General features: G+C 52.7%; 1 protein-coding gene across 1 annotated transcript in view; it reads left to right on the top strand.

Moving 5' to 3' along the window:
- PODXL (podocalyxin like) overlaps positions 1–15,851 on the top strand; it is an 81,773-nt gene that overhangs the window by 51,160 nt on the left and 14,762 nt on the right. The window contains exons 6-7 of the mRNA XM_077340801.1: positions 13,166–13,681; positions 14,659–15,014. Coding sequence (XP_077196916.1) covers positions 13,166–13,681; positions 14,659–15,014 — 872 coding nt within the window. The remainder of the gene's footprint in view (positions 1–13,165; positions 13,682–14,658; positions 15,015–15,851) is intronic.

Here is a 15,851-nt window from a genome sequence, read left to right as displayed (position 1 = left end):
GAGGGGCTATCACGCCCTGAATGGGTGAGGAACATCACCCTCTCTTGGTGGTCTCCCTGGGAAAATCTCACGGTACTCGAGGGGCACTTTAGCAGGCCCCTTCCTGAGTCCCAGCCTGTCGGCATTGCTCTATGTAAACCAGACGCCTATTTATCTGACCTTGCGTCTTATCTGCCCTTAGGCTAAATGCGTTTAGCAGCATGTGAACGGAACACAGATTCCAGTTGTCCTGGAAAACCCACCTCCAGGGGAACCTTAATGGAATGTGTAGATTGTCCGGCTGGATTTTGCAGCTCTTGTCCAGGGGTGTGCATATTTGTGTGCATGCACCCCCAAAACGGCAGATTTGCTTAGTGACACAGGCATGTTGGGGACGTTGTGGGTGATGCTCTAATTTGTGGGCAAAACCTCTGTGGTAGAATTAGCTTCTTCTCCATGGGCAGGCAGCAGGGTGACCTTGGGCCAGTCACTGTTCTCTCAGAGCTCTCTCAGGCCCAACTTCCTGACAGGGTGTTTGTTGTGGGGAGAGAAGAGAAGGCGGTTGTTCGCCATTTTGAGACGCATGGGGCCTGCTGAGTGACCTTGGGCCAGTCACCGTTCTCCCAGAGCTCTCTCAGCCTCACTAGCCTCACAGGGTGTCTGTTGTGAAGGGAGAGACGGGAAGGCGAAGGGAAGCTGCTTTGAGACTCCGTAGAGGAGAAAAAAGCAGGGAACCCCAAAAATTTTTTAATTTTGCCCACAAATTATTATTATTGTATTTATATTTACATTTACATTATTTATATTTATATACCACTCTCCCTGAAGGCTCAGGGCACTTTACATGAGGCAGAAACGATACAGATTAATTTAGTTTATAACAATGCTACAGTGATCACGGCAAGCGACATAATAGAATAGAATATGGAGAACATTAAATCTACGCATCCTGGTAGCCCAGGGGGTTGGGCGGGACTGCGGTGGGTGCCCCAGGAGGGAGGCTCATGGGGAGGGCCCATTTTCAGGTGATGTACCCATGTCGTGTTTATTTCGGGCTTCCTGGCTTTTGGAGGGGAGGTAATTTCCCCCTGCCAGCCATCAGCGCTCAAAACCTGCAGACACCCCTACACACTCACCCCAGACTGAGGTTTCTGGCACCCCTGATTGGACCTCCCAGTTGCCAACTGGATTGGGGTGAGTTTCCCAGTGGCTCAACGGTGGCCTGGGGTGAAGTCTTCCAGTCCAATCTGTCTCCCCTCCCCTGCCCTCCCCGCCTGCAGCCTGCCTTTCATTCCGACCAGCTTCAGACGGAAATACCCCAAAGGGCCTGTGTCAACATCCCACTGGCGATGGGGAGTGGTGGGAACCAGACTGGGATATCCCGGGGTTGAATCGCTTGGATTCCTTCTCAAAACGGATCCCACCCACCTCAACGTAGCTGCTAGCCGTGACTTGTGAATCCCCACGCCATAGGGTAAGGAGCTGGGTCGAGCACATGCTGAATTTCCAGGGGCCATGAGTCGCTCTGCTCTCTGGTTGAAAAAGGTTCTGACTGCAGGCGAGAAAGCGGCCAAGATCCCACAAAGAGAGCCCCCAAAGGTGGGGGGGGGTTGGAGGTTCCCCTCTGAGGAAAAGTTGAAGAGTCGGGGACTTTCTGGTTTAGAAAAGGGACAATCAAAGGGAGGGGGAGGGACATGATGGAGGCTTATAAAATGACGCCTGGGATGGAGAGAATTGGCCGAGATAACTTTTTCTCCCTCTCCCAAAAGACATGAACTGGAGGGCATCCAATGACGCTGATGGGCAGTAGGTTCAGGGCGGACAAAAGGAAGGACCTCTTTATGCAGAGAATGATTCAGATGTGGAATTCGCTGTCGGGGGATGCGGTGGTGGTCGCAGGCAAAGTGGTCTCTTGGTGGATTAGAAGCCACGGTGGCTGAGGGGAACCTCTACATTCAGAGGCAGTCAACCTCTGAATCCCAGTGCCAGGAGACAGCATCAGAAGAAGGCCTTGGCCTCTTTGCTTGTTGCTGGCCCTCCAGGGAAACTCCATGGCTTGCAAGGCAGCATTGCCAGCTGTGGGTTGGGAAATACTTTGAGATTTGGTGGGGCAGAGCCTGAGGATGGTGAGGATGTGACACAAGATGTTGGACCTCTTGGTGGGCCCTGGGTTTGGGCCACTGTGTGAATGTTGGACTGGAGGGGCCATTGGCCTGATCCAACATGGCTTCTCTCATGTTCTTCTGGCCCTGCTGGTGGACCTCCTGAGGGCACCTGGGTTTTGGCCACTGGGTGACACAGAGGGTTGGACTGGATGGGCCATTGGCCTGATCCAATATGGCTTCTCCTGTGTTTTTATATCTGGGGCAGTGGTGCTCTATCATCTTGGTGCTTGTGGGGCAAGACAACAGTGTGAAGGCTTCTGGAGTTCTGTCCCTGCTGGTGGACCTCCTGAGGGCACCTGGGTTTTAACCAGTAAGTGACGCAGAGCGTCAGACTAGATGGGCCACTGGCCTGATCCAACATGGCTTCTCTTTTGCCCCGTTTCATCTGGAGATCCCTAGATCCCAGCTGGAGGCAGGCCACCCTACCGATTGTGAGGGAGCCTCTTAGATGGTCCCAAGAATTCTGCCAAGGTATCTATTTAAGGAACCGTTTTTCAGCAGAGCTTCCACAAGTTGCAGGAAGGTTCGGCAGGCAATTGTCTCCCATTCTTCTTGGCATCTATGGCTTTAGGAAGGGAAGAGCCCCCGGTTCACCGCTCCTCTTATTCAGATCTATTTAAAGGCCATCCGGCCCAAACCTTTGCTCACTCTAATGACAATAAAAGCCATTTTGTTGCGTAGCGCGATAAAGCCGCAAGGGGGGGCGGGTGTTGTAGCTCAAAGTCCCATTTTGCTGAATAAAGGCAAGTTCACCCTTTTTAAAAAACACGTTAGAATGGGAGGCAGGGGTTCAAAAATCTTCCTAGCCATTTGTAGAGGGGCTAATGCAACCTACATGGCCCAGCATGCCCGGTCTGGTCTGGTCTTGGAAGCTAAGCAGGGTGGCTCCCGGCTAGCACCTGGAAAGGCAGCCTCGAAGGAAGAAGAGGGTGGTGATTCTGGGGCAGGCAGCTTCAAATCCCAAGTCCCGTGCCTGGCAGCCACACAATCTTAGGATCTCGATTGTCACACACACATCACACACGAGCCGCAGGAGAGAGAAAGATAAATAAACCAGCTGGTTGAATAGTCCTGACCCACCCTGCTCTTGACGCCATCTTAGGCACAGATCTCTGCAAAACTTCCTTGCCCCGAGTCTGACCTTTGGCCTGTCCAGCTCAGTGGGTTGTCTTCAGTGACCGGCAGGGGTTTTTCAAGGTCTCAGGCAGAGAAGGGGTTTGGCCAGAACGTGCTTTTTAGCTTCCTTTTTAAGAGGGAGCACCAGGAATTGATACTGGGGCAAAGCAGGGCTCGTACTCAGAGACGCGTTCCCCCTCTTCATCCTGAGATTCTGTCTCTAAACAGAAGAAGAGTTGGTGTTTACACCCCGTTTTTCAATGTCCGGAGTCTCAAAGTGGTTTACAATCTCCTTCCCTTCCTCTGCCCACAGCAGACCCAGTGGGCTAGTCATATTCTCTCCACCTGGCCGACCTAAACTAAACGATCCAATGTCAGGAGTCAGGAATGCAGGACAGCCAGAGAGGAGGGAAGGGGGGGGGGACGCAATTCAAGAGACCAGCTAGGATACCGGTGGAGACACAGGTTCATAGAATCATACAGTTGGAAGGGACCTCCTGGGTCATCTAGTCCAACCCCCTGCACTATGCAGGACACCCACAACCCTTTTGCTCACCCACTGTCACCTGCCACCCCCTTGAGCCTTCACAGAATCAGCCTCTCTTTAAAGATCTCCAAAGATGGAGAACCCACCACCTCCCGAGGAAGCCTGTTCCACTGAGAAATCGCTCTAACCGTGAGGAACTTCTTCCGGATGTTGAAATGGAATTTAGAATCATAGAATCCTAGAGTTGGAAAGGACCTCCTGGGTCATCTAGTCCAACCCCCTGCTCTGTACAGGACACTCACAACCCTCTCGCTCCTCCACTGTCACCTGCCACCCCCTTGAGCCTTCACAGAATCAGCCTCTCCGTCAGATGGCCATCCAGCCTCTGGTTAAAAATCTCCAAAGATGGAGAACCCATCAAGTCCCGAAGTAGTTCAAATCCTCATTCTGTCGCAAAGTGACCCATGTATCCCTCGGGCCAGTCTCACAGACTCGGCCCAGCCTACCTCACAGGGCTGTTGTGGTATCCCAGAAGAAAAGTCCGAATAGAAGCGTCATAGCAAGGAGCCCCTCCCACCGTTAGCAGAGTTCTTCGTTGACGGTTGGGCCTAGGAATCGACTTTTTACAGGGGGGGGGGAGGCCTAGATTCCCCACAAGGAGAGTTGCCAACTCCAGCCTGGAAGAGTCCTGAAGGCTTAAAGGATGGGCAGAGTTTGGGGAGAGAGCAGAGCTCAGCAGGGTGGAGTTTGCATGTGGGGGCGCTTTTACCCATGCGAAATAGTCCCATGTCAGGCATGGGAATTGGTTTGAAAGTCCATTGTTTAGTGTGTGGGAACGCACCCCTAGAGTCTGCTCCCCAAAGGTCCTGCAAGGTAGTCTTTCAGGGGTTCAGCTGTCATTCCAGGAGAACTGTGGCTCCCACACGGAAGTTGGCAGGCCTCCCCGGGGGCTGGGCCGCAGTCATTTCTGCTTGCGCAGGGGTGATCCGAACGCGTACCTCTGTGGCGTGCATCTGAAAGCTTCTTGTCTCTTTCGGGAGGAGCCGACTGCGAGCTGCACAGTGGGGCCCTGTTCAAGCCCATTGAGATGTCAAGCCAAGGGGGGAATTAGAACGCAGCACCGTCCGTTCACGGGAACACGGAACCCGCTATTTTCGGCCCAGCCAAGCCAGGTAGCCTCCCGGTTAATTGCAGAGGGAGGACTGTGGGGAACAAAGGGCAGAACAAAGAGCGTCTCTCTTTTTCTTTCTTTTTTTGCCAGGCTTGTAAAATTACCAGAAACAAACCTCAGGCTTGCCAAGACCAGGGGCTGGCTTCAGGAGGAGGAGAGATTGTTTTTTGTTCCTTTGCTTTTCACTACCCAAAGGAGTCTCAAAGCGGCTCACTGTCGCCATTCCTTTCCTCTCTCCACAACAGACACTCTGTGAGGGAAGGGGGGCTGAGAGAGCACTAAGAGAACTGCTCTGCGAGAGCAGCTCTTAAGATTAGAGGCTGACGCTTTTAACCACTGTACTGTAGGAAGGAAGGAAGGAAGGAAGGAAGGAAGGAAGGAAGGAAGGAAAGGAAGGAAGGAAGGAAGGAAGGAAGGAAGGAAGGAAGGAAGGAAGGAAGGAAGGAAGGAAGGAAGGAAGGAAAAGAGGTAATTGGGAGGGACGGACATGTTGTCAAGTCATAGCTGATTTATGGTCACCCTGTACAATTTTTGAGAGGCAAGCAAAGGTGGTTTGTTACTGGCCGATCTTCCATCCACATCCTAACCAGGGCTGATCCTATTTAGCATCTGAGGTCTTTGTTTGAAAACCTTTTTTTTTTTTTAACTTTTTATTTCAAAAATTTAGAAAGAAAAAAAGGAGGGAAGCTACAATATTAAAGAACATAACAAAAACCAAAACGAAATAAGAAAAGTGATGGCACAGATTTTAGTCCGGGTTTTAGCTGTTAACTTGGAACAGATGAATGCTGTGACTGTTTGTAACCATCCATGATTGTCTGTAATCGTGTTGTTTGGGTTTTGCACTGTGACTGAACGTGTTGTTTTGCTGTTTTCGTTACACCAATAAAGGCTTTGTGTTGTACTTGATTACACGGATGCGTAAAGAAAAGAGTTCTGGTTTTCTTTGGGACAAATATAAGCAAAGATTGCCGACCTAACATTTATTCTACAGTTATAAAAGGGGGGGGTGGGGGGTGGGAACGCTCTCTCTTTTCCTGTCCCCTCGATCTCTGTTTCTCCTTAGTCATCAGACTCACATATCATCCACTCATTTTGGTTTTCCTTTCTGCAAAAAAGTCTGTAAGGGGTTTCCAGAACAAAATTTGAGTCCAGGGACACCTTTAAGACCCACAAATCAGGGGTAAAAACTGCGGCCCTCCAGATGTCCATGGATTACAATTCCCATGAGCCCCTGCCAGCATTAGCTGGCAGGGGCTCATGGGAATTGTAATCCATGGGCATCTGGAGGGCCACAGTTTGACTACCCCTGCCACAAATTTTTATCGAACGGATAAGCTTTGGCAAGCATGTGTATTTCTTCACCTGCAAAGAACCATCTCTGAGGAAGTACTTTTGCACATGAAAGCTCATGCCTTGAATAAAACTTTGTGGGTCTTAAAGGTCCCCCCGGACTCAAAACATTCTCAGAGAGCTCCAGATTGACGTGGCCACCCTTGAAGGGGAGGGGTTTCTAGTTCGCAATCCCTGTAATGTCCTTTCCCTAATCAAAGAAGGAACTAAGTCCCTCTCGGCAAATTCTTGTCGTCTTCGCCAACCGATCCTGTATTGCGGGTAACGTCCTTGGCTTCTGAGGTCTAGTGGGAGCCAGCCAGCCTGGGCCTACCGAATCCGGGCACCAGATCCCTCGTCCCCTACCGTGTGGCAGAGGGAGGGCGACCTTGGGCGTCCAGTTCAGCCCACGGCTAATGCGCACCACGTTATCTGATGTTTATTGGCTTATTTTTAACTCGGAAAGACAGAGCCCTTTGGATTTCCTGCCTCCAGCACCAAAATTATCTTGGGTGGGTGCCTGAAAACGGGACACTGTGGGGGACGGAATTTCGGATCCCCTCTGCACCTGCTTGGATGCTTTGTGGAGCACATGGGCAGCCACTGTGGAAATCAGGGTGGGGGACTAGGTGGACCTGCGCACTGCGCAGTGGGTAGGGTGCTGGACCAGCATTTGCGAGACCCTGGCTCAGACCTGCGCTGTGCAACGGGGCTTCCTCGGCAACCTTGGGCCCAATGTTCTTGCTCGGCCTGGCCAGCCTCGCAGGGATGTTGGGAGGGTAAAACGAGGAAAGGCGAACCATATGCTCAGAAGAAAGGCGAGATTAAATCACACAAAAATGCGAGAGCGGGATCGGAAGAGCCTTCTGGAACAAAACCTCGCAGCCGTCGGCCGTGTGAAGCTCAGCAGAGCCCCTGTTTTTGGATCTCGTTCCCTTTTCTTCCTGTCTGGCAAATCCCCCCTCATTTCCTGAGCCCTGCAAGTCATTTGTTTCCGTGTCCATCGCAGGGGAGGCTGGGGGTAGATTTTTTTCCCAGGCTTCACCGGAAATTTTGTTCATGGAGAAGAGACGGGGCAGGGGGGGGGAGGGTGTAGGTATATTGATATGCAGGCTCCTGTCGTACAGATGTGTGGGAAAGATTTTTGTGTTGTTTTCACTGTTCAGGAAGGGGGGGTGGCCTTCGCTTGGTTGCATTCTCTGCGTTGGGTGGACAGGCACACAGCTTTTTCGGCTGGAAGACGATGAGGTTGACATGGGGATATAAGAGAAGCCGTGTTGGATCAGGTTGATGACCCGTACAGTCCAACAGTCTGTGTCACACTGTGTCCCAAACCCGGGGGCCACCAGGAGGTCCATCTCCAGAGGAGGTCCACCAGCAGGGCCATAAGGACATAAGAGAAGCCATGCTGGATGAGGCCAGTGGCCCATCAAGTCCAATACTCTGTGTCACTCTGTGTCACGCAGTGGCCTTGTCCCACCCTCGAACCTGCCTCCCTCTCCCACACAGTGGCCCAAACCCAGGTTCCCTCAGGAGGTCCACCAGCAGGGCCATAAGAACATGAGAGAAGTCATGTTGGATCAGGCCAATGGCCCATCCAGTCCAACCCTCCGTGTCACACAGTTGTCAAAATCCAAATGCCATCAGGAGGTCCCCCAGCAGGGCCATGAGAACATAAGAGAACATAAGAGAAGCCATATTGGATCAGTCCAGTGACCCATCTGTTGTAATATTCTGTGTCACACTGTGGCCAAAACCCAGGGGCCGTCAGGAGGTCCACAACTCAAGGGGTAAAAGCTGATCTAGGGCACAGACTGGTCAATCAGCCTTTCTGGAGCTCAAATCCAATATGATATTGAGCCTTGGGGAGGATGATATATAAATATAAATACATACATAAATAATAAATACCAGTCACGTGACAGGGAGAGGCAGTTCCAGGGATTACTGCACAGGTGTCAGTGGTAGGATTGCAGATCCGGGGTCAGGAAGCACCAGCGACGGATTCAGGAAGCGCATGAGGAAAAAGCCAAGCGTCATTGCTGTGGAGGAATCGTCTCAGCAACCGCATGATTCCACCGTGCTGTCCTGCTGATGCTCCTCCATGCGCGTACTCAGAGTAGCCGCACATTTCAGCTGTCCAACATTTGGGAAATGTGAGGCATCGTGGTTAGGGCCGTAGGGCTTAGGAGACCCAGGTTCGAATTCCCACTCTACCATGGAAGCTCACTGGGTGACCTGGAGCTAGTCATACACTCTCCGGTTAGCCCACCTCAGAGGGCTGTTGTGAAGATAGGAGAAAAGGAGTATTTTGTCGGCCGTTGGTACAGAAAGTGGGGTTGAATTGAACAAATTAATAAATAAAAACGGTTATTAATAAATAATAACTTCTTTGCTTCTTCCAGCGTACCCATGGAATCATTTCTCTCCCACCAGTCCTCCAAGAAGTTTTAGTGGAGTGTGCATGGTTCTCCTTTTGGTGGGGAAAAGTGTAATCGCGTTGCAGCTGACTTACTGTGACTCTAGTGCAGGAGTAGTCAAACTGCAGCCCTCCAGGTGTCCATGGACTACAACCCCCATGAGCCCCTGCCAGCATTTGCTGGCAGGGGCTCATGGGAATTGTAGTCCATGGACATCTGGAGGGCCGCAGCTTAACTACCCCTGGGTCACCGTGTTGGTCTGAAGTAGCACAACAAAAAATAGAGTCCAGCAGCACCTTTAAGACCAACAACGATTTATTCAAGGCGTGAGCTTTCGAGTGCAAGCACTCTTCCTCAGGCTAAATGAGCAACCCTTACCACTGTAGAGATATAAGGCAAAATAAATTGTGGCAAATCAGTAAACCGTGTCTTACTATCCAAATTAAGCCATATGATGCCATGTAAGAATTCTTTGCTCAAACAGCTAATCAGCCCTTTTGAGTTCAGTTGTAGTCCGCAAAAACATTGGGGAAATAAAAATGTTAAGGTTAGTAATTAACCAGTTTTTGCTGGCTCCATCCATCTCCACCCAACTCTGATAGGGTTTCAAGGCTAGGGATGAACAGAGGTGGTGTGCTCTTCTCTGCCTTTGCACGGCATCCCTGGCCTTCCTCAGGGCCTCCCATCCAAATACTGAGCAGGACCAATCTGCTTAGCCTCCGATATCTGATGAGACTGGGCTAGGCTGGGCTATCCGGGTCATTCTTCCTTTACTCAGGTTTTATCTTCACAACAACCCTGCAAGGGAGGTTAGACTGAGAAAGACTGACCTGGTGACTTTCTGGGTGGCTCCCGCTCCTTCCTGGAAAAGCCAGCGTGGGGCAGCGGTTAAGAGTGGTGGCCCCTAATCTGGAGAACTGGGCTTGATTCCCCACTCCTTTCCCACATGCAGCCAGGAGGGTGACCTTGGGCCAGTCACAGTTCTCTTAGAGCTGTTCTCGCAGAGCAGTTCTCTCAGAGTGCTCTCAGCACCACCAGCCTCCCGGGGTGTCTGTTGTGGGAAGAAGAGGGGAAAGGCGTTCCTAATCTGTTCTGGGATTTCTTCAGGTAGTGACAAGTGGGGCACAAACCCCCCCAGCTCTTCTTCTTCCATTTCCCCCTCTTATTCTGATATTTAAGGCAGATAAGAAGTAGGTTTTAAGGCTTATGAGGTCCCCCTAAGGAAGAAAGGCCGGGTAATAATGAATTAAACCAATATAGCAGACTTCTGCTCCAATCCCATGGAGCGTTCCTGATGACCTTCAGCTCCAGAAATGACCTTCAGAACTAACTGCGACGTTTCAGGGCTGATTTTGAAAGCTTTCTGTCCAGTCCTCACCTGTAAGACAGAGTTGCAGCCATCTAGGAGGGATGGGACACCTCAGAGGCGGCGGTGGAGGGTGGCACCCGCCTGCCCTGTGTCCTGCCCCACTAGCAGAGCCCGCACCTTCCATGGCTGCTGGTGTCATGCTTGTCTTCCCCGTTTGGTTTGTCCAGCAGCCATCGGTTGTGCGTCTTTGGAGTCCTCTGGAGCCGTCCATCAATGTGATCTCGTAAAATCCCCAGCCCCATTCTCCTGCCGGCCCCATCTGAGTTGGGGCGATAAGAAGAGAACCATCCGGGAGGGAAGAGAGCAGAAAAGGGTCATTATCTGGAAGCGTCTTTTTGGACGCAAACTGAAAGCCATGAGGCTGTGCTTGCGGATAGGAGCCAGGGCTTATTCATTACCCTTTTCCTATCGATTTAACACACTCGTCTCTTTTCCTCCGTTAATCTCAGACTCACGCAGAGACGCACCGAAAACCTCTTCGGCCCAGAGGGTAGGGTTTTATCGATTGCTCTGGAAGATTTCCGAGGGTAGCCGCTTTCCTTGGAAGGCTTCCCACCAAATTTATGTTCCCGTTTGCAGGAAGGACCTCAGGATAGGGTTGTCAGCTCCTGCTTCGGGAATTTTCGGAGATTCGGTGGTGGAGCTAGGGTTATCAGTCACCACGGGGTGGAGGGCGGATTCCCCACTCCACCTGCACATGTAACCAGCTGGGTGACCTTGGGCCAATCACAGTTCTCTCAGAGCTCTCTCAGGCTCACCTGCCTCCCAGGATGTCTCTCAAAGAGAGAGGAAGGGAAGGCGATTGTCAGCCGCTTTGAGACACACGAGGGCTGCCAGATGCTTGGGACAGTCACAGTTCTCCCAGAGCTCTCTCGGCCCCACTTACCTCCCAGCATGTCCCTCGCAGAGAGAGGAAGGGAAGGTGATTGTCAGTCGCTGTGAGACACACAAGACCTGCCAGGTGCTTGGGACAGTCACAGTTCTCTCAGAGTTCTCTCTGCCCACCTCCCCCACAGGGTGCCTGTTATGGGGAGAGGAAGGGAAGGCGATTGTCAGCTGCTTTGAGACACATGAGGCCTTCTGGGCGACCTTGGGCTAATAACAGTTCTTTCAGAGTTCCCTCAGCCCCACCTATGCACAGAATGTCTGTTATAGGGAGCTGGCTCTGCTTCTTCGTCTCCCCAGCCATTTACCCCTTACTCGTGAACACAGAATACCGAATCAGACCCAGCATCTCAGGCAGAGGTCTTCCGAATTACCTACAACCTCGTCCTTAACTGGAGCCCTTGGGGATTGAACCCGGGTCATCCCGCGTGCTACACAGATGCTCAGCCGCTGAGCCATGTCCCCTCCCTTAGCGGAAGCAACCTCTTGTGGGATTTCCGGCTCTCTTTGAGGCAGTTCACCCCCTTGCCCCCACTTAATCAGGAAAAGGCCACCGAGGGGAGCCCGGATGCCCAAGCTGGACGCCGATACCTCCCTGCACAGCCGAGTCCCTTTGCCCGGCCTTTCTCCCGTGCCGCCGTGGCCCTGCGTCAGCGGCCCCGCAAGCAGACTTGTCGGGACCCACCCAGCCGAACGGAGCGCGCCTCTCCCTCCTTTTCCGGAGCCATTCTTCGGCATTTCCCTTCCTCACTATTAATAACTCCCGAGGCAGCCCAAGATATGTCCCCGAGCCTGCTGGAAGGGAGAGGAATAGGAAGCGGAGGGTCTCGGGCAAAGAGTGAACTGCGGGGCAGGAACCTCCGAAGCTACGGCAAGGGCGGAGGAGGAAGGGACGGGACGGGACGGGACGGGACACTCCTCTCTGGGCTTTGTCACCTCTCCAGCTGGCCAGAACGGCCCTAAATGGATTCGAAGTCTGCTCTTTCCCTGTCCGAGACCTTAGAGCAGGGGTAGTCAACCTGTGGTCCTCCAGATGTCCATGGACTACAATTCCCATGAGCCCCTGCCAGCGTTTGCTGGCAGGAGCTCATGGCAATTGTAGTCCATGGACATCTGGAGGACCACAGGTTGACTACCCCTGCCTTAGGTTGACTACCCCTGGGGAGAGCCAGTGTGGTGTAGTGGTTGGCATTTCAGCCTAGGATCTGAGGGACCCAGGTTCAAATCTCTGGCCTGCCATGGAAGCTTGCTGGGTGATGTTGGGCCCATCACAGCCTCGCCCCCCTAACCTGTTTCACGGGGTGGTTGTGTGGAATAATTTGAGGCAAGGAGAACGATATCAGCTTCTTTGGGCGCCTCCAGTGGTTCAACGGGGGTGTCAGGTAGTGAAACGTGGCAGAGTAACCTTTACTTACTTACCACTGAGTAGCCAGGTGACTGGGAGCTTTTGGGGCCTGGGAACACCCCTGGGAGTCTGACACAGCGTGATGGGCGCAGGCAGAAAATGGCTGCCAGGCAGAACCAGCCCCAAGGTGGCCACCACAGGAGGTAGAGCTAGCCCCAAAATGGCCGGCCAAAATGGCTGCCACAGGAGAGAGCCAACCCCAAAATGGCCGCCACAGGAGGCAGAGCCAGCCCCAAAATGGCCACCACAGGAGGCAGAGCGAGCCCCAAAATGGTCACCACAGGAGAGAGCCATCCCCAAAATGGCCGCCGCAGGAGGCAGAGCCAGCCCCAAAATGGCCGCCGCAGGAGGCAGAGCCAGCCCCAAAATGGCCTCCACAGTAACATTGTTTTGAAACCTTCACAGCCAGTCATATCTCCTCCAGCCAGTCAGAATCTTTACTGAGCAATAGCCCCCCTCAACTGCCCCCCCCACACACACAGCCAGCGTTGTATTTGGCACCCCTGAACTAGCCACGTGACCCCACGCGTTGGGTTCCATCACACAGAGTCTATCACACCAGTGACCCTGGGCCGGTCACACAGTCTCCACCGCACCTACCTCACAGGGTTGTTGTAGCGAGGATCACCTGGGGGAGAGGAGCTCCACTGGGTTCCCGTAGATAGGAAGGTAAGGTACAGAGGAAGCAAAGAAAGAAAGAAATTCTGGTTCACGCTATGAATGGGCGAACAAAGAATATGCCAAGAGTGGGCAAGTGTGTTTAAACTGGCGGTGATGGAGTTGGGGACCAGGACAAGCTGTCCACGGCACACCTCACTTTCTCTCTCTCTCTTTAGGGCAGGCGCAGGGCACCACCACGTCCGCCATGTCCGCCACGACCACAAAAGGCTCTTCTGCATCGGCAGCCACGACTCCCAAAACCGAAACGTCTGGAAGCGTGACGCTCAGGCCTGCGCCTTCCGCCTCCGCCTCCCCCACGCCGGGAAAGCAGACGACTCCACGGACCACGAATCCCGCCCTCCAGCCGACCCAAGGCAGTGCGGCAACAGTCCAAAAGCCCACGTCGAAGGATGCAAGCCCCACGACCCTCAACCCGCCACAGACGTCCCCCTCCGGAGCCAGTTCCGCCAAGCCCCCCTCCCCAGTTCCGAGCTCGGCCACCGTGGCCACCCTGACCCCCGCTGCTCCCCCCACGACAAGGGCAGCTGCCACAGCGGCCGCATCTCCCGCGCAAACCACAAGGCCTGCTTCAGCGGCGGACAGCACAACGGGGACAACGTCCTCCAGCAGAACTACAGCTAAGGCAGTGGCAAATGCTTCTCCACACGAGGAGACCTCGAAACCGCCCACAGGTATTTCTTGGTGGAACCTTTTGGAAGAGAGAAACTTTGCATGCTGAACCGTCCCTTCTCATGATTGCTTCGGGGAGAATTCTAGCTCCCAGCAGGGTGTATTTATTTTATTTGTTTAGAGGGGAGTTTATATCCCACACCTTCAGCCAAAGGCCCCAGGGAGGCTCACAACAATACAGAATAAAATAATCCAGAAGACATTGAAAACATTTTAAACAATCCCCCTTACTTCCCCACACGCAAGCACCCTGGCACACCAGCCCACAAACTGGATATCAAAGGCCTGGGTGAAGAGGTGTGTTTCCAGCAGGCGCCAAAAACCATACAATGAAGGCACCTGGCGAATCACTAGAGGAAAGAAGAAAACGTAGGTTTTATACCCCGCTTTTCACTGCCCAAAGGTAGGAGAGGCTGAGAGAGCTTCTGACAGAAGTGGTCTGTGAGTACACTATCAGGGCTGTGACTAGCCCAAGGTCACCGAGCTGGCTCCGTGTGGAGGAGCGGGGAATCAAATTTGATTTGCCAGTTTTGGAGCCGCTGTTCTTAACCAGTACACCGAAGGAAGCTGTTCCACAGTCTGGGGGCTACCACCGAGAAGGCCCCGCCGCATATCGCCACCCCCTGTGCCTCTGAGAGAGGAAGAACTAGAAGAAGGCTGCCTCATAGCAGTCAAAGTGTAGCTGTCAGAGTGTGAAACCAGGACATCCTGCAGCCATCTTAGTTCAAATCCCCATCTGTGCCCTAGAAGCTCGCTAGATAAATGAAGTAAATAATGAAGTAATTAATACCCCCCTCCCCAGTACTGGATTCAGGCGGGCTGACCCAACTTAGTTTCCAAGATTTGGCACAATCCTGCTAGCCTACGTTATCCAGGCCAGGTAGAATTCCAAGCCCCACCCAAAACACGGGGCGGGAATGGGGCAGGGTGCCTTCTTCACACTGATTTTCTTTTCCTTTTTGCGTCTCCCTTTTTGAAGAGAACCCCACAGCGAGCTCAGGGCCATCCCAAGGACCCGTCCCAACGAAGCAAGGAACCGTGCCTAGTCACCAGAGCACCGACATCACCACGAAGGGGCCACACACAGGCAGTTCCGGGGGATCCGGGCCACACGTCCCCCCTACGGCTAGGCAAACCACGACACTCCAGGTTACGCAGCCGACCACAGACAAGAAACCTGCAGAAACGCATGGGGCTACAGGCCACCAATCATCTGCACAACCCGCAACCTCCAGCCCGGGGGTCTTGCATATGACGTCGTCTCCCCAGGCCCACCCACCACAGGAAGGCCGGCCTCTTGATGGCCAAGCCAATGAGACGTGGTCTCGGACACAGGTAGAGCACAGCTGTGGCGTTTGTAAATGTTTGTCTTAGATTATTGTCAATGAATCCTAGAATCCTAGAGTTGGAAGGGACCTCCTGGGTCATCTAGTCCAACCCCCTGCACTATGCAGGATACCCACATCCCAATCGCTCATCCACTGTCACCTTCAGCCTCTCCATCAGATGGCTATCCAGCCTCTGTTTAAAAATCTCCAAAGAAAATTCCTACCACCTCCTGAGGAAGCCTGTTCCACTGAGAAACCGCTCTAATGATTTCCACCCTCTGCTTTTGGGGTTTGGGTTGATGTTTGTGTGGGAGGGTCGGCTTTTCTCAAAGGGTTAGATCCAAGTCCAGGGGGCAAGGGTTACATCTGAGCAGGAAAGGGGTTAGCTCCGAGTGGGAAAGGGTTAGATATGAGTCCAGTTATCACCTTTGAGACCCCAATATTTTTGGAGTATAAGCTTTTGAGATCCAACGTTCCCCTTTAACAGGTGAGCTAGATCCCAGTCCAGTGGTACCCTAGAGACCCTACGAGATTTCCGAGGTATCAGCTTTCGAGTGTCAAAGCCCCATTGTTGGGATGAGCCAGATTCAAATCAGGGTCACAGAGATCTCCAAGATTTTCAGAGCAACAGCCTTCAAGAATCAATGCTCCTTTCATCAGATAAACTGGTTTTGAATTCCAGGCACCTGAGAGTCCAACAAGATTTTTGAGGAATAAGATTTTGAGGGTCAAAGTTCCCTTCCTCTGATGATCTAGATTCGAATCCGGAGCACCTGACAGTCCGACGAGATTTCCAGGGCCTATGCTTTCATGGGGCGAAATTCACGGAGAGTTCTGTTCCCAC

Source organism: Paroedura picta, chromosome 5, assembly GCF_049243985.1.
Source record: "Paroedura picta isolate Pp20150507F chromosome 5, Ppicta_v3.0, whole genome shotgun sequence".
In the NCBI taxonomy this organism is placed as follows: domain Eukaryota; kingdom Metazoa; phylum Chordata; class Lepidosauria; order Squamata; family Gekkonidae; genus Paroedura; species Paroedura picta.
This window is presented reverse-complemented; position numbering and strand designations above follow the sequence as displayed.